The following is a 22225-nucleotide window of genomic DNA, read 5'->3' on the forward strand; positions in this document are numbered from 1 at the left end:
AACCTTAATACTAGAAAAATCTAAACTAAAGGATAATTATCATATTTTACCCCCGAAGAATACCTATAATAATACATAAAATAATATATAAAATACCTATTAAAATTAGAACCTATTATTTATAAATAAGATAGAATTATTAAAATACCTTATTAAATTATCGGAATAACCTATATAATAGAATAAGGTAATCTATTCCTTATAAAGATCTTAGAATATAATAAATAATTCCTAAGCGATAAAAGAATAGATAAATAATAAATATTAGAGGAATTATAATATAATCTTATATGCGAAATATATAGTTATTAGTTATATAGATACTAAGGAATTAATAAAACCCTAGAATAAATTAAAATAATATATATTTTTCTTAATATAAAGAAAACTATTTTAATAATTATTAGCTAATATAACCTTTATATAAAAACTAAGGCATAATGCTATAAACCCTATAATAAATTATAACCCTTATTAATACCTTAGCTATTATAAGAAACTATTATAATAGACTTTATTACTAAATTACTCTTATTAAAAGAATTAGCTATTAAAAACTTCTATAATAATATTCTTATTATTATAGATAGATTTATAAAATTTTCTTATTTTATGCCCTATAAAGAATTAATAATAACTAAAAAATTCGCTTACCTCTTTTACTTTTATATCGCTAAGATATATAATATATTACTTAAAATTATTATAAGTAAAAGATTATTATTTACTTCGAAATTTTAATAAAGCCTTATAGGATATTTAAGAATTAATTATAAACTCTTTATTATATATTATAAGGAGATAGATAAATAAACTAAATAAATAAATTAAATACTAAAATAATACCTTTAATATTATATTAATTATAAATAGACTAATTAGGTTAAGAAGCTACTAGTTATATAACTGGCCTATAATATAGCTATAAATAAAAGCATAAAGATTATATTAATATATATTAATTTTAAATTTACCCTAGATACCTACTAATAGATAAGAGATATAATTATTAACCTTAAGGTAATCCTTATTAATAATTAATTATAAAACCTATATAAAGAAATAAAAATAAAACTAAAATTTATTAGAAATAAGATAATAAAATATATTAATAAAAAAAGAATTAAGAGATTAATTTTCTTAGAGAGAGATATAATTTACCTTATAATAAAAAATATTAAAATAAAATATTAAAATAAAAAACTTAATTATAAATATATTAAACCTTATAAAATTAAATAAAAAATCTTAAGATATAATTATAAATTAGACTTATTACCTAAGGTTAAGCTTTATCTAATTTTTTATATTTTATTACTTAAATTAATATAAGATATTATCTAAGTAAAAATAAATAATAAGCCTAATATAGAAATTAATAGACTAAAAGAATATATTATAGAGATTATCCTCGATATAAATAAAATTAATAATAAAATAATATATTTTATTAAATAAAAAGATTACCTTAACTTAGAAAATATATAAGAATCCCTAGAATACCTTATAGGTATATAATACCTTCTAAAGAATTTTTATTAATAATACTAAATATAGGCTTATTAAGACTAATAGTATTCTAATTAATTAAATTAATAGCCCTAAAAGAATATACCTCTATAATAATAAATAATTCCTCGCGGAGCTTACCTAACTCTTTTAAGGCATATAGGCTATGCTTAAAGGCCTTATTACTATATACTTTAAGTAATCTCTTCTATTTCTAGATATAAGTAAGCTTAGCTATTACTTCCTCTAAGGTAGCCTTTATCTTAGCTTTCTTATCTTCTAGGCGCTTATATTCTTAGATATTTTTTATAATTATAGAAAATTAGCTAATAGCTATAAAGGAGTATTTATATATACCTATAGAAAGAAGCTATATTAGCCCTATTATATATTATTTTTATATTAATATAATTAAAATAATAATTAGAATAATTAGAAATTACCTTATAAGATAAGCCCTAGCGGAAGTAATAAATATAAAATATAATTTTAGAATTAAAAGCCTTAATATAAGTAAAGAGACCTTATACTTTAGAAAGTTTTTATAAAGAAATATACTTAGAAACTTAGCCTAATATTATATTAATAAAAAGAGATTTTTATAAGTTAGAATTACTTACTAATAATACTTAGTCGCTAAAATTAGTCTTAGGGATAAGATTAATAAAGGGAGAACCTTATATTATAGCTATAATATAAGCTAAATAGGGAAATATAATAGAATTATTCTAATTAAATAAGGGATTAAAGGGATTAAATATCGCCTATATCGATCTAGGGACTAAATATTAAAGATATTAGTCTTACCCTAGATTAAACCTAGAGAATATTAATCTAAAGATTAACTATAAGTATATAAAATACGCTTATTATGCTCCCTTATATAGTAGTTACCTTAGCTATTAATATAACTTAGTTATACTTAATACCCTTAAGTATATTACTAAATGTAATATTATATTAACCTTTAAGGTTATATAATATAATTTAGTGCTAATATAAACTAGTATGACTGGTTTATCCCTTAGGAAATATCCTCTCGTCATAAGAGTAACTTTATTTTTACTCTTTTTTTTTTAAGTTTTTCTTATATAGTTAAAAATATGCATTTTATATAGGGCACTTGTTTTTTTGCTTAGCAGTAGGTGGGTACTGTTAAATGAGCATGTTGTGTTAATTGAAGAGGAAGAAAGACTAGTGCTAACTACCGGAAACTATTGACAAGAAGACACCCACATCCTCGCCACCAATGGATCGGAATAGCCATTGATCCGTTAAACAATGGATCTCAACAGGTACTGCATGGTAAGGCCCCAAAGGGCCTCTCATTGAGATCATATAAACTTAACCAAGAATGATTACAATCACAACAACAAGAACTACCTTTTGTCAAGTGCACTCAGCATCCCTGCGTGACACAACAACAGGGGCTCGGTAAGGCCGGGAGGCTCAACACAACTCAAGGGATAGTACATAGAAGACTCAATGGCCAGAGTCGTTGCCGTTGTCGCGCCAGGGCCGTCCCAGGGGGTGTAATCAGAATTGTCTTTTTGGGAAAAGGAGAAACAATCCTACGCCCCGTCGTGAGAGGGCTAGGGTGCTGCACTACGTCGTTAGAAGCTGACAAATAGGGCAACGTCGTTATAATGCAGGGCTGCTATTGTAATACAAGAGTAGCCAGATGAAACGGACACCCAAGCTTGCACTGCAAATGCCGAGTTCGAGGTACCTGAGGCCTGATCTGTGACCCAGAAAGTTGTTGCTTACTAAAATTCGGAAAGCTCCTGGAGAGGTTTCATATTCAGATCAAATTGTGGCTGTTCAGTCCACTCGATTCCCTTTCTGGGACGCCGTTTCGTTCGTTGCTCGCATAAGCTGATTCTAGAGCTGAGTGCTCTCCGTCCTAGAAGTCGGCCTGTCGCAACTATCTTCCCATGAACAGCGCGGTGTCCGATATGCTTTACAACAACGATAAGGGGGCTGTTCCTTGCCGTGAAGGTCTTGTCAAGGCTTATCATAGTATCCTTGATACTCTTACTGCGCTTCTGACTCGGAAACTCATTGCAATACTATTATTACGCGCGCAGTGAACCTTACATTTCAACAAGTCAGCCGCTTACCTGATCGGGAAATTCTGATAGAATCATCATGTTGAAACAAGTAGCCGCGGCCAACACGGGGCAAGGCGAGAACTGCAGTTTGAAACGCGTCTGAAAGTCGCTTTAACGGGCCAGAGGATCGCCAATCTAGGACAGAGAAAGGACAACGTGCAGATCAGACCGCGAGAGAGGGTCGAACTCATATGTCCAGACTTGTCGTTACTTATTATCTCTTGATAGGCCGTGTCAAAGAGGGGTGGACTACGCCTACTGCCACAAGAGACCTCAAGACTTTTCAAAACACTCTGATCTGGGCTGGACGCTTCTGTAAGGACCCCTCAGTCCTCTGCGAAATGTGTTAAAAAGCTCTAGTCCTCACATATTAAGCACAAGACCTGGCCGTTAAAGTAGGTGTAAGCAGGCTTTGAGCGAAGTTGTGTTTCAGCTGACCTTGAAAAACAACATTAGGTTCTTGCACACTTTGCTAGGACATAGCAGCTCCAGGAAGCGAGTCCAGCTTATACGCAGCTACCAAGGCTTCCTTCACTAGCATAGTTCATGCGATTACGCATAGTCTAGGAGTGAACAATTGTCATGGCCGTTTCGGTATCCATATTGTTGGGGGTTCTTGAGTTTTTTTACTCGCTGACACAGCCACATGATGACTCTTCGGTAACGCATCAAAGACGAGTATATTCCATAAGTATGACATTCCTCAAGAGCCAAATGACAGCCTTAATAATTAGGAGGCCTGCCGTGCTATCTGGCCTACTCATCTAGGCCAAGTGTTTGGTAAACCATCTAACCAGCTGATCTTCTGCTTGATCCGCCATCTCCTTCTCAATCTTATTATTAGGGTTGCCCCTGACAGCGAAACCATGCCTTGCGTTGGGGATAATAACCACCTCAGTGTCCACATTCTTTTTCCCTTCAAGAATCTTGGCAGCTTCCTCCACCTCCTTTAGAGGCAAGGCAAAGTCGGCATCGCCAATGGACATGCTGTATGGAAGCTTCACACCTTCAAAGTCTCGAGGGACTTCTACCTCGCTCGGGTGGGCAGTGAAGGCTGCGTCAATGAGCGTCTTGCCGTTCCTCGCCAAGTCGCCGTGAGCCATGTGCGTGACACCATATGCACCCCAGCAAAAGCCCACCGCGCCGACTTTGAGGTCTGCTGCCTCAGCGCAGCGTAGGTCATCCATGAATTGCTGGATGCCCGGGTAGCGCTTCTTGGGGTTATTTCGAAAGTTGCAGGGCACCATGACCCATGCGGCCTTCAGTACGAGCCATCTGGGCCACATTACTATTAGAACAGTCAAAGCTGCGCGGTGTAGATCTTACGGTTTTGCCAGCCACCCCCATAGGCCTCCTTCAGTAAGGATCCTATCAATGACTGCCTTTGTCCATGCAGGTGCAGAGGTCCCTGAAACTGTGTCAGCCGCACAATCACAACGCAAAGAAAAGACTACCTCGGACTAACCATGCATAAAATCTGGAAGGTATACCCTGCAGCCAGTCCGCTCCGCGTATCTGTCTGCAACACCACGCAGGTTGGTTGTGTCCCATCCAAACACATCGGAAAGAATGACAATTAAGCCAGTCTGCGAAACGCCTTTGGTCTGAGGCTCTGCAATGTAGACATCGTGGCCATGGAGCTTGGCCTCACGTCCGTGGACGGGACCGGAATGATCATGTCCCGTGTAACAGTTGGCACACGGCATTTTGCCTTGGGAAGTTTTGATAAGGGGACAGCTAGGTTTGACGCATAGGAAGATTAGGGCAGACAAACAAACGACGAGGAGGCCTTGGATATCGAGTAGCCGTTGGGACAAGCCTGACCAACGAGGAATAATCTCGATGACACTCGGCCTTATTAAGGTTAGTTAAGTCGGTGTTGTGCGTTGCTAGCTCCGTCTCGGTGGGCATGGAGACTACCCACCCTACCTCATACAATACCCACTCGCCAAGGGGATGACATTAGGTGGCACCATTGCAACCCCACAACCTTCTTTCCGCCATGACGTTTAATTTGCATGATTTCCATTCCAAGCAACGGTTGTCATGCCCGAGCTTTACACAGGGTTTCATTAGGTATGATCGTGGTTCCAGTTCAACGTCACATATGATACATAATTCACTTTCGACGCAAAGTTACGGGGTTTGACGGCAATAGGCCCCAAGTGTTATTATGTTAAGATACGAGTCTATGAGAACATGACGGATGCTCTTCCTCGGAACCATCATCATCGCCTACAATAGTTGATATCACGCTGTAGGCTAGCAACATACCCTGTGCGCCATTGTAAAACTCTCTCATTGAATCTCTATAAGCGCAACTACCTATAAAAGTACACGCACTCTACCATGGGTTAGGAGCAATGTCGGTGTAGACTCTGAAGCCACTGTTCTTCTTGGCGTCCTGAAAGGCCGCATGGTGATCCTCCAAGCTGTACACCTTGTGCGCCGAACCCCCACGCTTGCCGAGCTTGAGGATCCCCGAGTTCACCATCTTGATGGTCAAGTCGATCCCTCCCCGTGAGACTATGACCTTGCCTATGATCTTGATGTTTTGGTGCATCACAAGCGTATATGGCACAGAGATGGACCCAGACGGTGCGCCGCTGAGGACAACCCGCCCTTCTGGCCGCACAGCGCGTATGGCGGCCGAGAAGTATGGGGAGCCCGTCAGAGCGCCCGATGCCCAGTCGTTGTATACCTCGACGCCGCGTCCATCAGGGGTGGCCTTGCGGATTGCTGCCGCGTCGACTTCATCATCGCCAGTCATGACAACATAACTAAATCGCTCATGGTTGCCGAGCTGCTTCGCCAGGCCAGCGAGCTTTTCCTCACTGCGACCAATGGCAATGACGTTGGCGCCCAGGGCGAGTGCCATATCAGAGGTGATGCCGCCAAAGGTTCCAGTGGCTGGTCCAAGTGCAATCGTTTCACCTGCTTGGAGGTTGGCAGCTTCGCATAACGCTCCAGCAGCGATGGTGTAGAAAGAAATCTCGTGAAGATCCGCGGGTGTGTAACCGAGCTGCTTGCACAGCCGATCCTCGTTCAATATAAAGATGTTCTCAAGCGGAACCTTTTGATACTCCTGCAAGGCGCCGTCTCGCCACTCTCCCTGCATGAGCCTACGGCCTCGCGGCCCCTCTCCGCCGTGGTGGCCCTGAATAATGTTGACGTCAGGGTCATCTCGGGCAAAGATGGGAGCCGAGAAGAAGACGAGGTCGCCAGGCTTGGCGAGGACTGCATCTGATCCGACGGCGTGCACCCGGCCGATATGGCTTGGATGGGGCACCAGAGGAAGAGAGAGGTTGAAGACAGGGAGCCTCCCCTGGTGGATGTCTTCGGCGTAAGGGAACACGACCGTGTTGAGGACCTTGACAACGACTGATCCAGCTGTTGCCTCGGGGACGGGGAGGTCAACAAGCTCCAAAGGCTTGTCGAACGAGGAGAGCCATAGGGCGCGGTTCTTGGTTACAGTCGAGTTGGAACTCATGATGAATCAGATAAGGTGGGATTGAGGAACAAGGCCAAGTCAAGGAAGTGAGAATTTAGAATAACGAACTAACAATGGAGGCATCAGGAGGAATGGCGGCCAAATATGGGCAGCCACCATGAGCTGCAAGCGCGCTACCTTTCGGAATGTGTACCAACCAACTGCCGTCGGTAATCTCGGGGCGGCATCGTAGAAGAACGGGTGGAGTCATTGCCACCAGTGAGGAAATGCCACCCATCCGTCCCATCCCATCCCATCCCATCCCATCCACTTTCCCCGCATCACCTTGTTGACCACGGTTTTGATACACCTCTTGATGACCTTGGCAAGCCATCGAATTGGGTAAGCTGAATAATAGGACTGGAGGTTGAAGGGTCCCCGGTAGCCGTGATGGGGACCACTCTTGTATACAAGCTCATCACTACTCCATTCCGAGAGTATTCGATACGAAGTAAAACTGATCCCGTCCCAGTTACCACAGCAGTGCTCCTAATCGTTATTATGATGAAAAGTCCATGCCTAAACTACAATAAATTCTTACACCTCACCATCCCATTCCATTCAAGTAGTCGAGATCTTTCAGATCCTTTTGGCTCGAAATGCCTGCTTCACTTAGCTCCAAGATGCCGAATAGATGCTTCCAGGCTTCTTTGTCGTGTTCGTGCGTCAGATCTGTTGCTGGCGTGTGTATATTGGTGGTCGAACCTGCGTCGTCCTCATGTCAGCCCTACCTCGAGCCGAATGCTGGTCGACTTACCTTCTGTGTGGCATGACAGTGACGGGACGGCAGAAGACACCAAGTCGTTGGTACCAGCCATGACATATTCTGGATATTCTGCCGGCGTTGGCAGGCAACCCGGGGGGAACTCGCAGCACAACGCCGGGGACTGGTGGTTCCCAGCAAGGTCTGGCCGTGCAAGATGCGAGTGGGGAGTTGAGCCGGCGTGGCTTGGCCTGGCGACTGCTCTGTCACCGATGGCCTGGTAACTAGTGAATATAGCAGGCATACTGGACATCACGAAATGTTTCGCAAACATCAATATGAGATGCATGGTTGAAAGGCCGATGACTTCTGTGCTTTGCGTGCTTGGTAGTCCGTGCTGCAAGGCAATAGCCCGTTGCGCCTTGAGGAACATCTCGGTGCTCTTGAAGGCAAGGTGAAGATTAATGAGTTGTGGTGATAATCTTTCCACGGCTTCGAGCTGATCCTGGCCTGGTAAAGAAGAGAGGACGCAGTGTTTTGGCAGTTGGTCATGCCAGCGGCTCAGTGCCAATGAGTGCTTGATGCAAAGCTCGTTTGATGCCAATGTATTTGACATGGCATCGTTGAGAATGCGAATCACATCAACATAGCGGTTGAAGATGCTTATTGCCCGCAATGGCTGATGCATGGAGCTACCATCGCTGGACTTGCCAGGATACACAGTCCGTGGCTCCCACTCATCCGGGCCTGTTTCTGCCAGGGTGGGCAGGAACCGTACATCTGCTGTCCTGAGATGGGGTGGCTTGCCCAACTGGCACGATACGATAGTATCGAGTACAAAGCAACTTAGGAGCAGCCGGCTCTGGTTGTCATCGCTGCCACAAGCGGCGTCTGAGCCTTTTCTGTCGAGATTCAACGTACCCAGATCAAGGCAAATTCTCACAGCTTGGCCGATTAGATGCCAGGAAGCTGAGAGTTCTCCCTGATCAAGTTTAAAGAGGCTCAAGATGAGCAAGGCCTGGACATAGCCGGGCTCCCGTGCCCCCTCGTTGGGTATCTGTTGTCTTGCCTTGGCGTAGATTTGCTCCGGCGTCGAGAGGGAGTCTCGATGGTTAGTTGGGCCAAGAGGGTCCGGAGACTCTTGAAGGGACGCGAGTGCGAGGACTGCCCAGAAAGTGGCCAGGTTTCCCCCTTCTCCCAGGGCGGTCCGTGAAGGCGAGTGCAGCAACTCCAGCATCTTGTGCTTTTGCACGATAGGCAGCCAACAATGGGTATGGGCAAAGTATATATCCAGCAGACGCTGAGCATTCTGAGGAAAGGTGGCTGATGCGGCATCTCTTTGTGATGGAGCTTGAGTTGCTATCGACTGTTGACCAGACGGTGTTTCTGCACTGTTGGTGCCTGCGGGATCAGAGCCGAGTCGAGCTCTATCAGCTGATGCACTCTGGATAGCCTCGAACGACCGGAGGTGAGGAGGAAGGTCCAAGGCAGAGCCCTGATCATTTTCGGTGGGGGCAGGATTTGCACCTGCATCGCTGCTTTCCTGGACATTTAATAAGAGCTGATCCAACTGTCCCTGGATACCACTGTCCTCCCAAGCCTGTCTCAGCATCTCCGGGTCTTTGATGAGCCTGCTGTCCATGACCAGCCTTGAGCGAGAGTCGAGGGCAAACTGGATCTCTGGCATGAGCTCTCCGACTATGCTCGTACTGTTGGGGATGACGGTAAACACGAGGGCCCATAGCAGCTCGAGAGCCCGCACATATCCAGTCGGCAGCCCGCGCTTCTTGATTCCCGAGCCGTAGCTGCATTGTTGGCGGGTGGCGGAGCACGATGAGCAAGCCGGGCGGCGGCCATCACATCTATGCTTCCGGGCACGGCAGTAGTCGCATGCTCGCGAGACTCGCTTTCGTTTGTTCAATCTCGGGCGATTGACGGGTTTGTCCATTGTAGGCGCGCTGGGAGGAGGTTGTCCACTCATTGTGAAGCAGATCAAGTGTGTCAAAGAGAAACGGAGCTCAAGATTGGCAGCCGCCAAAATTACCAGCTTCCTTGCAGGACATATCAAGCATGTGAAGGTGATATTGTAAGCTACTAGGCTGGCCACTGAGTAACCCCCCGTTAGTAGACATCGACCCCATCCACGCCACGGTGGGTATGTACCTAGTTACCTTGGGCAAATCATCCACTTGCCCCAACTCCGTAACGATCCGTGAAATCCCGGAGACACGATTATCTTATTCAGCGCTCGTGGGCTTGCTCATGATGTCATGCTCATGACTACTTGTTCAATTCTCCAATTCACACCACAATGGGATCATGACGCTATACATACTTGCAGGAACTGATGTGAGCGTGTCAAGTCAAGGGGTGTAGGCACAGTCAATGTTGATGCTGCTCGTAGCGTTGGATGCAGGCAATAGGAAATCTTAGGCATGGTTACTATCATCTATTGGCTCCTGTCTCCGTATTTCATAGAGCACGACTAGATCTCAGACATGGGCCTTGAGAAACTCGAAGCCCTTGGTCAAAAGATCGAACACACTGTCTCCAGGCTGTGCCCTCTCATCGAATCCATGCTGTCCTCCTCCAACAAGGACCAGTTCAGTCTCGACTCCGTGACTCTTGAGCTCATCATGCGCACGCTGTGAGAGACTCGCAGGCACTAGCCTGTCTTCGGTACCGTGGATGAAATAGGTGGGAGGGAAATGACCTTTGGTAAACAACGAGACCGGGTCCACGCGGTCATAGTTGTCGTCTCCCACAGTTGCCTTTAACAGTGTCCCTTTTCCCATCGACTCAAACATCCAGGCGACACGATGGCTTGTGAAATCAGGCCCAGAGGGCCCCATCGGAGGGGGAGCAGAGGTTGGGGGAGGCACATCTTTCCATATCTGGCCCACAAAATCTTGATCAAATTTGGGGCTACCTGGGGGTGCAGGCAAGGGAGTATGGTATGCTTGATCGGAGAGGTACTTGATACCGTACACGTCGAGAATGGCGAGAGGTGGGTGAGGTAAGCCGGCCTAGATACACGATGTGTTAACATACTTATTCTCATGTCACAAGTCATCCCAATTCAAGATGGGCCTCAAATTCCTCCACGCACCGTCAGGAGCGCCAGGGTGGCGCCGCAGGAATGCCCCAAAGTCACAATTCGCGAGCCGTCCACGTTAACGCCAGCGTCGCCCGAGAGCAGGTCAGGCAACGTCGTCTGCGCCCACTTGTATGCGTCCAATGCGTCCTTGACTGGCCCTTCAAACACGGTAATAGTAGGAGACAGTCGGTAGTTGGCGGAGACGACCACAAAGCCCAGATCGACGAGCTTTTCCGCCTGGTGGCGGATAAGCAGCTCTTTTGAGCCGACGGTGAAGTTTCCACCATGGAAGTGCAAAGCTGTAGCTCAGTGTCAGTCGAGAATGTGCCGACAGTGCAGCAGTTACGCACCGATTGGAAGCTTGGAAGCTACCGTAGCCTTTCTGAAATACACATCTGCGGCTATCGAGACCCCGTTGGTCACCTTGAACACGTACTCCTTGCGTGTGGCCATGTTGTTATGTCAAAGTCAGCAATAACGAGCTCGATCAACAGCTGGTACGTTGGGCGTGTATCATGATATTACACAGACCACACTATCCCAGATGCTTGTAGATGAACTGAGAGGAGGCGGGAGACTCTAATGAGGATCGTTTGTTACGCGCCACCTTCTACCCACCTCCCCACCTGCTTTGTGCCCACCCACCCCAAGTTGAACTAAGCCGGGGGGAAGCAAGTGTGTGTATCACATTACAACTCGTGCTAGCTAGGATTATGTGTACAAGAGGAAGAGGCCCTTTCTTCACTGTTCCTACAGATGCCTTCCTATTTACTCGATACAAGACCAAAGGAGTAGTGACTACTCAGTTTCCCTGTAGCGCGATAATCAGGTGCACAGGAACATTGATTGTCCCTGAATCTCACTTAGGGAGGGTAGCTTGTCGCAACGTGTATGGTGCTGTCGGCGTCTTTGAACTTCTTGATCAAGAACTCCAGTTTTTGCGACACGCAAGAAGGCCCTGTAACAAAATGGTCGTTTAGCATGTGCTCAAACTCATCGGCCACAGAGGAGGCCCTTACATTTCCACACCGAGCCGTCCGAGAGCAACTCGACGGACACGGCAAGGGGCAAGGTAGAGAGACGGTCTTGGACCTCTAATCGCAGCTCGGCAACCTCTGTAAAACTCTCATTTATCAGTGCGCTAAGGGCGTTGCGCGACTCGACCTGGGGGAGGCGTGAATGCGCAAACTGAAGGTACCAGCACAGCAGGAGACCTGGCTACTCGTCAGCCGCAGAACAAAGCTTAAGAAGGAAGGGGGGAAGGGTAGAAGTCGGCGTGTCATACCTCCCTCGTAAGCACCAATGGCGCTTTCAGGTCCGAATCTTATCGGTGCCATCTTTTTCAGGTACTTCAACCCCAGGCGGCAATCGTATCGCAGCTGATCTGCTGCACGGAAAAGCGCCTTGTAAAGTTCAGGTGAACTTCCATCATCTGAAAGGTGCGATATCTGCTCTGGATTATCCAGTGCAGCAGGTGACCAGAGAAGTTTCTTCATGGTTGCCAGTGGACTGCTGGCGTAAAGATGGTAGTAGACCGAGTTTAGCAAAGACTTGGCGAGGTGTACGGTCGGATCCGGGGCCAATCTAGAATCTGCTTCACCCATGCGGCGCTGTAGAATCTCGTCAAGTACTTGCACTGACCGTCCCATCTTCCCGCCAAAGTTTGTGTAGAGATCCGCGTGGTGAGAGCTTGTAAGTATCTCAAAGGAACAGACTCGGTAGAGTATTGCGGATATGATAGTGACGAGTCCAAATTCACTGACTGGCACAGAGGGTGCTTGCCCAGCATAGATGCTATTCAAGGCATCGTCGCTGTATATAGCCTGTGTGGGGATCTCCAGACTGGCCTCGTCCTTGAGCCAGTTTGCGGTGCTTGACGGGAGAGCAAATCTAGCTTCGACGACGGGGGACGCAAGCCACTCCTCCCGTTCCTTTGAACCAACCGAGGCCCCTATCAGGATCGTGCATGAGATACACCTAGTGTATTGTTAGCATTGCAGATGTGTGAATGCGGCCATCTCGAATACCTGTTTATACTCTCCTGGCGCACCCAATCCCTGTATGTCGTGACCTGATGCCTTTTCAGCTCGCCAAGTGCTTCTTGTGCTAGCTACAAACACAGCGTCAGTCTTGAAGAGGCCATCACTCGCAAACGGGACCTACCTTGATGGAATGTGGAAACGCATGGGTTGCCTTGCCCTCCATGCCGCAATGGATTTCAAAATAGCTCATGAGTAAATATGTCTGTAGCATCCAGGTCAGGGTCTCAATGTCGACCTGTTTGGATCCAACCATCCGTTCATGCTGGTTCTTGTGTTAGCAGGGGGAGTGTCTGGTGGTCTCGTATATCCCGCCTACCTCAAAGATGAGTTGCACCGCGACGGCGTGCATAGAGAGAGCGGTAGAGTATTCACCGAGATAAACGGCGCCGCAAGCCATTGTGGCAAGCAATAGGGGTGCTAAGTCGCTATGTGTCAACACTGCACTCTGCTTTCGATCATGATACCTACATGGTGCTGTAGAAATGTCAAAGGTGGGCTCGTGGATGACCGGTATATGCGCAGCAATGTGCTCAAAGAATGCTTTCACGAACCGCCTCACGGCATACTTGGAAGGGAATCGAAGAGACGCGAGGATGTAGACCGGATACTTGGCAAGGTTTGCCCAGGCGCTTGCACAGTTATTGTCGTCGGCGACCAAGTTCTGCCCGGTAACATTTCCATTGGCCTGCTCAGAGGTAGGAAGATTGGGCCTTGGTGGCTCCAGGATGGAAGCCGGAAGCTCGGGGGCATTGCCGCCTGGCATTTCACTCAGGAATTCCTGAGCATTCGCCAGCAGTGTGTCGAGGTCCATCATTTCAGACAGATTAGAGTTGATGAGATCGGTTTCCATGAGCGAACCATTGAACGTCAAGGGGCTCTCTGGGAGGAAGCCAGGAAACAGGTCTGCATCATCATGCGAGGGGAGGAAGCTGTCAAGTGGATTCTCCTGGCTGCTCTGAGACCCGTCCATCTCGTTGCCGGCTGGAGACTCGCGCTGGTCTTCGGCCGCATCGTTGGCTCCTTCTGAGTGATGGTCCTTGTCTCCTCGAGCTGTTGTGGTGGCGGGTGATGCCCGCGTAGAACCATTGGCCCGTGCCGCCGGCACAGAAGCTCCAGGGTGAGAGTTGGTCCGGCGCCTCCCCCGAAAGCGAGAGGTGCTTCTGTTGGCGACACCAGGATGGAAGTTTCTGGTGTGGCGGACGATGACATCCTTGCGCGACGAGGCGACGGGGCAGTACAGGCAGCTGTACGGCTTCTCGCCGTCGTCTGCAGGTAGGTATCGCGGTCAGCCATGGGCGGCGACAGGGGAAAGCGGAAAGGGCAACTCACGCGTCAGTTGATGGCGCCGTAGGTGAGCGAAACGATTGAACTTGGCATTGCACTGGGGGCAGGAGAAGCCGTACCCGTCTCGGTTAGAGGATTTAGCTGCATCGTCACGGCTCGTTTGCTAGGTAGAAGAGTTATCTTGACCAGACATATCAAGAGTCCATCGGGGCGGGCAGGCAGGTTGGATGTTGGGTGGGTGCGCTGGACTGATCAAGGTGGGAAATTGCGAGATAATCACCAGGAGGGGAGATTCTGGGGAAGACAAGTTCGAAATCAAAATGCGGGGAACGGCACCAGATTGCGGGGGTGGGTCCTAGATGGATCCGGTGTGGGGTCCGGCTCTTCCGAGGTACGGAGTAGAAGCTAGCGAGTCATAGGTACAGAATAATTGGGCCTTCCAGGGTCCTACTATTACGGCTGGAAATCGGCCTCCAGTGATTAGACGCCGCCGCCCGGGGAGACGGATATATAAACCAACCCAGTCCCGAGAAGGCCCTTGAGAGGAACACAGTGTCTATACCAGGCTCTACATACACAGACCGCTTCGGCATTACTCCCTCCAGGTAATGGTCTTATACCGAAGAAACTCCCCTAACCCCTATGCGGCATTAAACCTTCCATAGCCGCTCTTCTTAGCTCCCCCATGCACCAGTGAAGCCTCGTCATGCACAGTCATCGAGTTGATGTGAACCGCCCCGGACTCGTACTTCCTAGCGACCCTCATGGCGGCTTTTAGGTCCTCGGAGAAGACAGCCCCCGAAAGTCCATAGTCCGTATCATTTGCAACAGCGAGCGCCTCCTCCTCCGTTTCAAACGTGATTAGAGACACTATCGGCCCGAAAGATTCCGTGGAGTAAATATCCATGTCTTTAGACACGTCGGCAATTATGACGGGCCTCATCTTGGTTGGCTGGTCTTCGGCGGCCTCGGCATTTCCCACCAGGGTTATCGCGCCCTTGCTGACCGCGTCGGCGATCAGCCACTTATTCTTCTGCACGGCTACGGCATTGACGAGCACAAATGGCGGACTCTCGGAGCCGAAGAGCTTCTGCGTGGCCTCTTTGAGAGCGGCGCTGAAATCTTGCGCGATAGACTTATGCACCAGGATGCGCTCTGTCGACATACACACCTGGCCACCCTACAGGTAATCAATTGTGAGCAGGCAAGCAGCGGCAGCAGCGAGGAAAACGTCAACATACGTGGATGAAAGCGCCCACGGCGCAGCTAATAGCGGCCTTTTTCACGCCCGCGTCCTTTAGAACAATGGCGCTAGCCTTGCCGCCAAGTTCCAGCAAGAGCGGCTTCACGTGTTTACCCGCCAAGCTAGCGATGATGCTTCCGACAAGGGTGCTGCCAGTAAAGTTGATCTTCTTGATTGCTGGATGGGCGATCAGCGCTTCAGTGACGGCAGCCGCATCTGCCGGTCGATGATAGATTATGTTAAGGCAGCCGTCCGGCAGGCCAGCCTGTCGAAAGATATCGCCAATAGCCCAAAAGACGCGTGGGCTGAGCTCGGAACCCTTAAGGACCGTCGTGTTGCCTGTTGCAAGGGCAAACGCGACTGATCGTGCTCCCAGTACATAAGGAGCATTCCTGTGACGAAATCATCAACCTTGGTTCATACAGACGGAAGCAAGGGGAGTGTTTACGTACCATGGGGCAATTGCGAGCACTACACCATATGGCTCTTTGACCACGATTGCGTGTGAGCCCTCCTCTGCCGTCGCCGGAACTGATCCTTCGACCGCAGCTTCAATTCGCCCGCCAATATCCCTCAAGATCTGAGCCGTAGCATTGATGTTGATCTCCATAAACTGCCGCCCCGCACCTGTCTCTTGGCTCTAATAAGAGAACAGCTCTTCTTTCCTGCTGACAAAGAGGTCTGCCGCGCGGAGCAGGATGCCTCTCCGGAAACTCGGTTTTGTCTGGGACCATGAGGCAAAGGCTGCCTAGGCGACCTCGACAGCGCCAATGGCTTCGCTGTTTGACACGGACGAGGCATCCCAGAGCTTCTTGCCGGTGGCAGGGTTATTTACCGCAAAAGTTGAGGTTGAGGTGATATCTTTGCCGCTGATGATGAAAGGAACAGTGTTGCCAGTTTGCTCAGACGAGCCGTTAGCTGTCTCACTTGGGGCCATGTTTGTTTGAGGATGAGAATAGTCGAGACGAATGAATTGAATTAGTTTGGGATGCACGATGAATCTGAGAAGTATTTAGCACTGTTTATCATATACTCGCCCCATGGCTATTGATAGGACTTGCTGCTCTGTGACAAGGCAAGAACCGAGAATCAATACCAGGTGGATATAGGGTAGGGAGGTATTAGTGTTGGTGGGGATTGGTCCACCATAGGTGGGTGCTCCCCATGGCGGCACTTACGTACGCATTAACTCATATACTCGTTGGTTTCCTAGAGGCCAGCTTCCCAGCCGACGTTGGGCAGCTTCCAGTGATTGAGATTTGTTTGTTATGCCTTCAATCTCAGTAGCGGTTAATAGGCCCATTTACCTTCAAGGTGTTATATTTGTCCGGTTAGCAGGTTGGGCTCATGGCTATATTACTTTAGTAGCCACTCGACAACACCAATACATATACAGGATCTACAGCCATCTGATCAAAGCCCCTAACATTAAGCTTTAGAGTCCGGAATATGTTCCTATCCTACGTGCGTAGACGCATATACCGGCCCACCCTGAGTGCCACACGCCACCTGCCCGCTTGATCCGTTGGATGCCCTTTGTCCATAAGTACCAAGTGCGTCGAGTGCAGCGCACAGAGAGTCAAGTGAGGAGTTACGCCCTAGATTTGATAACTTAAACCTCTATTCTTTTACCATGAAGTTGCTAGAAGGACAGTCATTAACGCTGCCCGTGGTCAGCGCGTTGCTATTACTATGGCTTCTATACCGCACCATTCTTTTCTTCCGGTTCCATCACAAATACAACTTTCCCAATCTCGTGCCCGGAGTCCCTCTGTTTGGGAACATGCTGCAAATCCCAACCGACACGGCAGAGCGGCGCCTGTACCTCCACAAGCTGGCCAAGAAATACGGTGAAATGTATGTCTCAAAGGTCACAGAGAAACCAGCGCTAACGACTCATCTGGTCCAGGTTCACGCTCAAGGTGGGCTCCAACTACTGGGTGTTCATGAACTCTCAGCGTGTTGCAAATGAAATCCTCGATAAGCGTGGGGCGCGGTACATTTCGCGGCAGAATCTGCCCATGCCCGGAGACGTTGCCTCTGGAGGCAAACGCGTCGTCTTCATGCCCTACGGCAACCTTTGGAAGTAGGAGCGCAAGGTCATCCACGAGATCATAGGCCCTAGAAACCGCAACGTGTTTGCCCCTCTGCAGGATGTCAAGTCTCGAGCGCTGCTCCATCAGTACCTTACCGAGCCGGACCTGTGGAACCAGGCTCACGCTCGCTACGCCAGCTCCCTCATCATGAGCATGGTGTTTGGGCGAAGAACCAAGCTGGGCGACCCCAATGTCGATAGGATCATTGAAACCAACAACGAGATCATGAAGATGTTTGAGCCTGGCTCTAACTTGATCGATTCCTTCCCATTCCTGGCATCTATCCCTCTCCCGCGCTCGATTCAGCCATGGAGATGGTGGGGAGACAGCGTTTTCGAGCAATCCAAGAAGTATGCTACTACGTTATGCTTTCAAATTGGGATGAGTACTGACCTCGAGACAGGAACTTTATGGAAGAGTTCGAGAGCCTCGCCGAGCGACAGCGACAGGGCAAGGATGTAACCTGCTTTGTTTCCGAGTTCCAGAGGCTCGGAAGAGACAAGTCGCTTGATTATGAGTCGACGGTGTTTCTCGCAGGATCCCTCATTGAAGCTAGATCCGACACTACACGTATGGCTTTGAATCAGCTCATGGCCGGGGCAGCACTCTTTCCTGACTCGGTGCGGCGTGCACGACAGGACCTGGATGAGGTTTGCGGTGCTAACGCTGAGAGACTCCCGGTTGCGAGTGATATTGCCGATCTGCCCTACATCAAAGCGGTCAGCAAAGAAGTTCTTCGATGGAAGTAAGGAACCTTCTACGAGCGCTGCGTTGCATGCTCTCTGAGGGCGCGATGCCGCACTTTCCATTCAGACCAGGCTGACTTATATCTCCAGTATCTCATTCCCCGAAATTGCCCATTCATTGATCGAGGACGACTCTTTCGAGGGCTACAACCTCCCAGCCGGAACCAACGTCATCTGGAACAGTTGGGGCGTGCACATGGGGGGATCTGAGTACGAGCAGCCGGAAAGATTCTGGCCCGAGCGATTCCTAAACGAGGACCTAGACAAGCCGCTAAAGGGGCACTTGGCCTTTAGAGCAGGTAAGTCGAGACACACGCTCTACCAGCATATCACTAACACAATAGGTGTTTACTAGGCCGTCGAGTCTGTCCCGGATGGGTCATCGCTAGCAACAGCCTTCACTTGCTGATCGCGCGCGTCCTATACTGCTTCGACTTCCACACGGTTCCGGGGCATCCGATCCCGGTCGGCAAGCCGTTTGAGATCAGCACAGAGAAGCCATACGAGGTAAAGGTCACGGTTCGAAGTCCGGCTCACGCTGCCCTGATCCAGAGGGAGTGCACAGAGGCAGCAAACATTGAGTAGATGCCGTCCGGAAAGGTTAGTCCTGTTGGGAGTAAGACGGCATAGATTTTGCACGCGATAGAGGGAAAGTATATGCCTACTAAGGGCTACAAGAATTAGAGGTATGGATGGTATACAGAATAACTTGGAAGGGGTTTCGAGAGCATGCTTGATTCCTCTGTCTGGTCAACAGTCTCTATTATCACGCCACAATTTGAACATCTTCAGGTGAATTCAACATGGTATAATATTATTGCTGATGAGGATGATGCTTCTGAAGGCGCATCTCAGGTACAGTGCTGTACTGTCTGAAACCTTGGCTTAGGTGGAATCACTGCGAGTTGTTCACCCGCATGACCTCAACGCACAATGTTCATAGTGATTCAACGGGCCTATGGCACGTCCCTTCAGCAAAAGTTGTGCAAATATGCTCTTTTCAGCCTGTCTTCGTTCCCTACTGTTCTACAAATCAGCTATTGCCTCCACCCCAGCCCACGCCCTCCTGATGACCTCCCTAATCAGATCTCTGTCGATATCTCTTGGGTTGGGGTAGGATTTGCTAACGGCGAGATCGGCTGCCTTATCGATATCTGTCTCCTTGAATCCTATGGATCCCAAGCTCCGGGGAACGCCTAGCTTGCGGAGCAGAGTATTAAGGCCGCGTAAAGCGTCACCATCGCTATCCGGAAACGCACCAGCAAGAATCTTCATAGCCTCGGGAATCTAAGGCGCATTGTACGCCAGTGCGTATAGGAGGATGATTGTGTGTGTTTCCGCATGCGGCAAATTAAACGAGCCACCTAATATATGGCACAGCTTATGATGGAGAGACATTCCAACGCTACCCAAGCATGTTCCGCAGAGCCAGGCTCCGTACTGGCAAGTAGAGCGAGCCGAAATGGAGTTGGCATCGTCAAGCAACTCGTACGCTCCTCTTGCGAGGGACTTGACGCCTTCGGTCGCCATGAGACTGACCATGGGGTTGATATTGGGAGCGTAAAGGGCTTCGACGGCATGTGCAAGGGCATTGACAAGGCTGGTGAGCGATATGGACAGTGGAAGCGTGAGAGTCAAGTCAACGTCGTAGATGACCGTCTTGGGGAGGATTGAAAGATTTGTCTGGGTTGTCTTGACGCCATCAACGGTCTCCCCAAGGATCGGAGTCACCTCACTACCGGCGTATGTGGTTGGAATGGCGATGTGGTAAATGCCTTTGCGGAAGCTGATGGCCTTTCCAAGGCCAGTGGTACTACCGCCTCCAATCGAGACCAGGGCGTCAGGCTGTTTCTCCTGGCAGAACTGGAGAGCTTTCTCGGTGATATCCAAAGGCGTATGCATCGTGGCCTCGGAGAAAACCCAGGTGGCTTCCATGTGGGGCTCCAAGATGGTGGTGATTTGTTTCGCTTGGTCGACTTGCTGAGGAGTCGAAAGGACCAAGGGCCGGCGAAAGCCAAGTTCTTCGAGGCATTGCGGAAGCTTTCGGATTGAACCACGTCCAAAGATAATCCTATGAGGCAAGGGGGTATAAGCGAAAGACTCCATTTTGACGCGTGGCAGAGTCAATCGATGGTGATGGTGGTGATAGTGATGGTGGTGATGGGAGTGATGTCTCGACATGAGCCGAGCGGTACGCCCGTACATCTTCATTTATGTTAAACCGGCAGTGAGCTTCGGTAGATCAGTCTTACTCAAACAACGAATTACCCGCCTGGCTTTTCCATACTATATGTCATCCCATGTTGTCTTCCTCGATAACACCCACCGAGCCATCCCCACCTCCGGCGGGGTTGCCCGACATCCGCTGCTTGCCCACCCGACGTTCAGGGTACAATTGATTAGCTTAATACCTAATGCTTGAAGCGCTTCCCATTCGAAGCACATCCATAATTCACCAACTGCCGGAGTACAAGTCACCATATCGCACACTCGCCCTGATATCCCCCCACTGAAGGATCTTACGACCGAAAACATCACCGAGAATGTCGTGGCCATAAACTCTACTTGCAAGGACCCTCGAACCCGCTTCCTCTTTGAGAGGCTCGCTCATCATCTTCATGATTTTGCCCGTGAGACTCGCCTGAGCACAGCCGAGTGGGAGGCAGCCATCCAATTCCTCACCAGCACCGGAAAGATTTACAGCGACACACGACAGGAATTGATTCTCCTATCTAATATCCTAGGCCTCTCTCTACTGGTTGATTCTATTGATCATCCTAAACCGCCTACGTCGACAGAGGGAACTATTCTCGGCCCGTTTCATGCCAATGGAGCTGAAAATGTGGCTTCCGGTGAAACCATTTCCCATGATCCAGAGGGAGAACCCCTCTTAGTCGTGTGTTCAGTAAGAGACTCGCAAGGGAATCCGTTGACAGATATCGAGGTTGATGTCTGGGAGACCGACTCCAAGGGCTTCTACGATATGCAATATGCAGATCGCGAAGGCTTTGATAACCGAGCGATACTACATAGCGATCCCCAAGGCAAGTTTCATTTCAAGGCTATTGTCCCGGTCCTTTATCCCATCCCCGACGACGGGCCAGTGGGTCAGCTCCTCAAGGTTCTCGGCCGACATCCCTACCGGCCAAGCCATATACACTTCAAGTTCAAGAAGGCTAGCTACGACCCGCTGATAACGTAAGCTATACCAATGCATACAACTCAAGAGTCTCTGCTGACATTAAAAGGGCACTCTATCTCCGTGGTGACCCGTATGAGACTTCTGATGCTATCTTTGGCGTCAAGGAGTCTCTCGTCGTGGACTTAACAAAGGTTTCTAAGACGCCGGGATTCGCAGAGATATATGGAGTATCAGGGAACACGAAACTACTTCAATATGACTTTATCCTCGTTTCAGAAACCGAGGTGGCGGCGTTGCGACATGCCAAAGCACTCAAGTCGGCTGGCACGCTCGGGACTGGTTTGAAGGTAGTTGACGGGAAGCTTTTCTATTAGGAAAGGTATTATCAACCAAGTTCATAGCCAAGTTTTTGTTTTGTACGAAAACATCAATAGCCTTGGCCCATTCGCGATCTGTGTGCTGGGCGACGTGCCTGGGGAATTGTCTTAGAGAATATTGACTCTAAGCGCCACGTCTACTCTATCTACAAGTGTCCGACCCGTTTATGAAGGATTGAAACCAAACTATATAGGGTAGAGAAATATGAGGGATCGTACTCTTGGTCTGTCTCGTCTCTAAGAAGACATCTTTCTTTGGCGTTGCCTGGAAGAACCATGGAGCGACGACACATATTGGCAATAGGCTGCAGCGAGAAGTCATATGTGGCGCTTTGAAAATCCGCTTTGCGCATATGCTTGACTGTTGGGCTTGGTTACTGTACTC

The 22225-nt window shown here is 48.3% G+C and overlaps 9 protein-coding genes across 9 annotated transcripts; 2 read left to right on the forward strand and 7 right to left on the reverse strand.

Moving 5' to 3' along the window:
* Positions 1-1375: 1375 nt before the first annotated feature.
* On the reverse strand, positions 1376-3659 carry NECHADRAFT_89348 (uncharacterized protein; the record flags this gene model as incomplete). The annotated part of the gene is made up of 11 exons (XM_003039235.1): positions 1376-1383; positions 1522-1524; positions 1651-1673; positions 1703-1723; positions 1867-1890; positions 1953-1967; positions 2317-2328; positions 2404-2408; positions 3085-3109; positions 3277-3578; positions 3630-3659. 11 exons carry the CDS (start codon positions 3657-3659, stop codon positions 1376-1378), a joined length of 468 nt encoding a protein of 155 aa, XP_003039281.1.
* A 725-nt stretch (positions 3660-4384) lies between these two features.
* Positions 4385-5326, reverse strand: NECHADRAFT_56471 (uncharacterized protein; the record flags this gene model as incomplete). Its single annotated transcript, XM_003039236.1, has 3 exons — positions 4385-4895; positions 4947-5028; positions 5086-5326. 3 exons carry the CDS (start codon positions 5324-5326, stop codon positions 4385-4387), a joined length of 834 nt encoding a protein of 277 aa, XP_003039282.1.
* A 638-nt stretch (positions 5327-5964) lies between these two features.
* NECHADRAFT_56483 (uncharacterized protein) lies at positions 5965-7110 on the reverse strand (the record flags this gene model as incomplete). The annotated part of the gene is made up of 1 exon (XM_003039237.1): positions 5965-7110. One exon carries the CDS (start codon positions 7108-7110, stop codon positions 5965-5967), a length of 1146 nt encoding a protein of 381 aa, XP_003039283.1.
* A 544-nt stretch (positions 7111-7654) lies between these two features.
* NECHADRAFT_89351 (uncharacterized protein) lies at positions 7655-9794 on the reverse strand (the record flags this gene model as incomplete). Its single annotated transcript, XM_003039238.1, has 2 exons — positions 7655-7782; positions 7868-9794. 2 exons carry the CDS (start codon positions 9792-9794, stop codon positions 7655-7657), a joined length of 2055 nt encoding a protein of 684 aa, XP_003039284.1.
* Positions 9795-10305: 511 nt separating this feature from the next.
* NECHADRAFT_98418 (uncharacterized protein) lies at positions 10306-11363 on the reverse strand (the record flags this gene model as incomplete). Its single annotated transcript, XM_003039239.1, has 3 exons — positions 10306-10839; positions 10923-11209; positions 11261-11363. 3 exons carry the CDS (start codon positions 11361-11363, stop codon positions 10306-10308), a joined length of 924 nt encoding a protein of 307 aa, XP_003039285.1.
* Positions 11364-14876: 3513 nt separating this feature from the next.
* Positions 14877-16416, reverse strand: NECHADRAFT_98419 (uncharacterized protein; the record flags this gene model as incomplete). The annotated part of the gene is made up of 5 exons (XM_003039240.1): positions 14877-15416; positions 15478-15871; positions 15932-16119; positions 16153-16203; positions 16237-16416. 5 exons carry the CDS (start codon positions 16414-16416, stop codon positions 14877-14879), a joined length of 1353 nt encoding a protein of 450 aa, XP_003039286.1.
* A 696-nt stretch (positions 16417-17112) lies between these two features.
* NECHADRAFT_89354 (uncharacterized protein) lies at positions 17113-18906 on the forward strand (the record flags this gene model as incomplete). The annotated part of the gene is made up of 6 exons (XM_003039231.1): positions 17113-17336; positions 17389-17565; positions 17605-17925; positions 17979-18320; positions 18412-18620; positions 18677-18906. 6 exons carry the CDS (start codon positions 17113-17115, stop codon positions 18904-18906), a joined length of 1503 nt encoding a protein of 500 aa, XP_003039277.1.
* A 441-nt stretch (positions 18907-19347) lies between these two features.
* Positions 19348-20427, reverse strand: NECHADRAFT_98420 (uncharacterized protein; the record flags this gene model as incomplete). Its single annotated transcript, XM_003039241.1, has 2 exons — positions 19348-19564; positions 19625-20427. 2 exons carry the CDS (start codon positions 20425-20427, stop codon positions 19348-19350), a joined length of 1020 nt encoding a protein of 339 aa, XP_003039287.1.
* Positions 20428-20500: 73 nt separating this feature from the next.
* On the forward strand, positions 20501-22011 carry NECHADRAFT_89356 (uncharacterized protein; the record flags this gene model as incomplete). Its single annotated transcript, XM_003039232.1, has 4 exons — positions 20501-20710; positions 20762-21519; positions 21570-21810; positions 21898-22011. 4 exons carry the CDS (start codon positions 20501-20503, stop codon positions 22009-22011), a joined length of 1323 nt encoding a protein of 440 aa, XP_003039278.1.
* Between the last annotated feature and the right edge of the window lie 214 nt (positions 22012-22225).

The sequence above is a fragment of the Fusarium vanettenii genome (assembly GCF_000151355.1).
Source record: "Fusarium vanettenii 77-13-4 unplaced genomic scaffold NECHAsca_133_unmapped, whole genome shotgun sequence".
Taxonomy (NCBI): domain Eukaryota; kingdom Fungi; phylum Ascomycota; class Sordariomycetes; order Hypocreales; family Nectriaceae; genus Fusarium; species Fusarium vanettenii.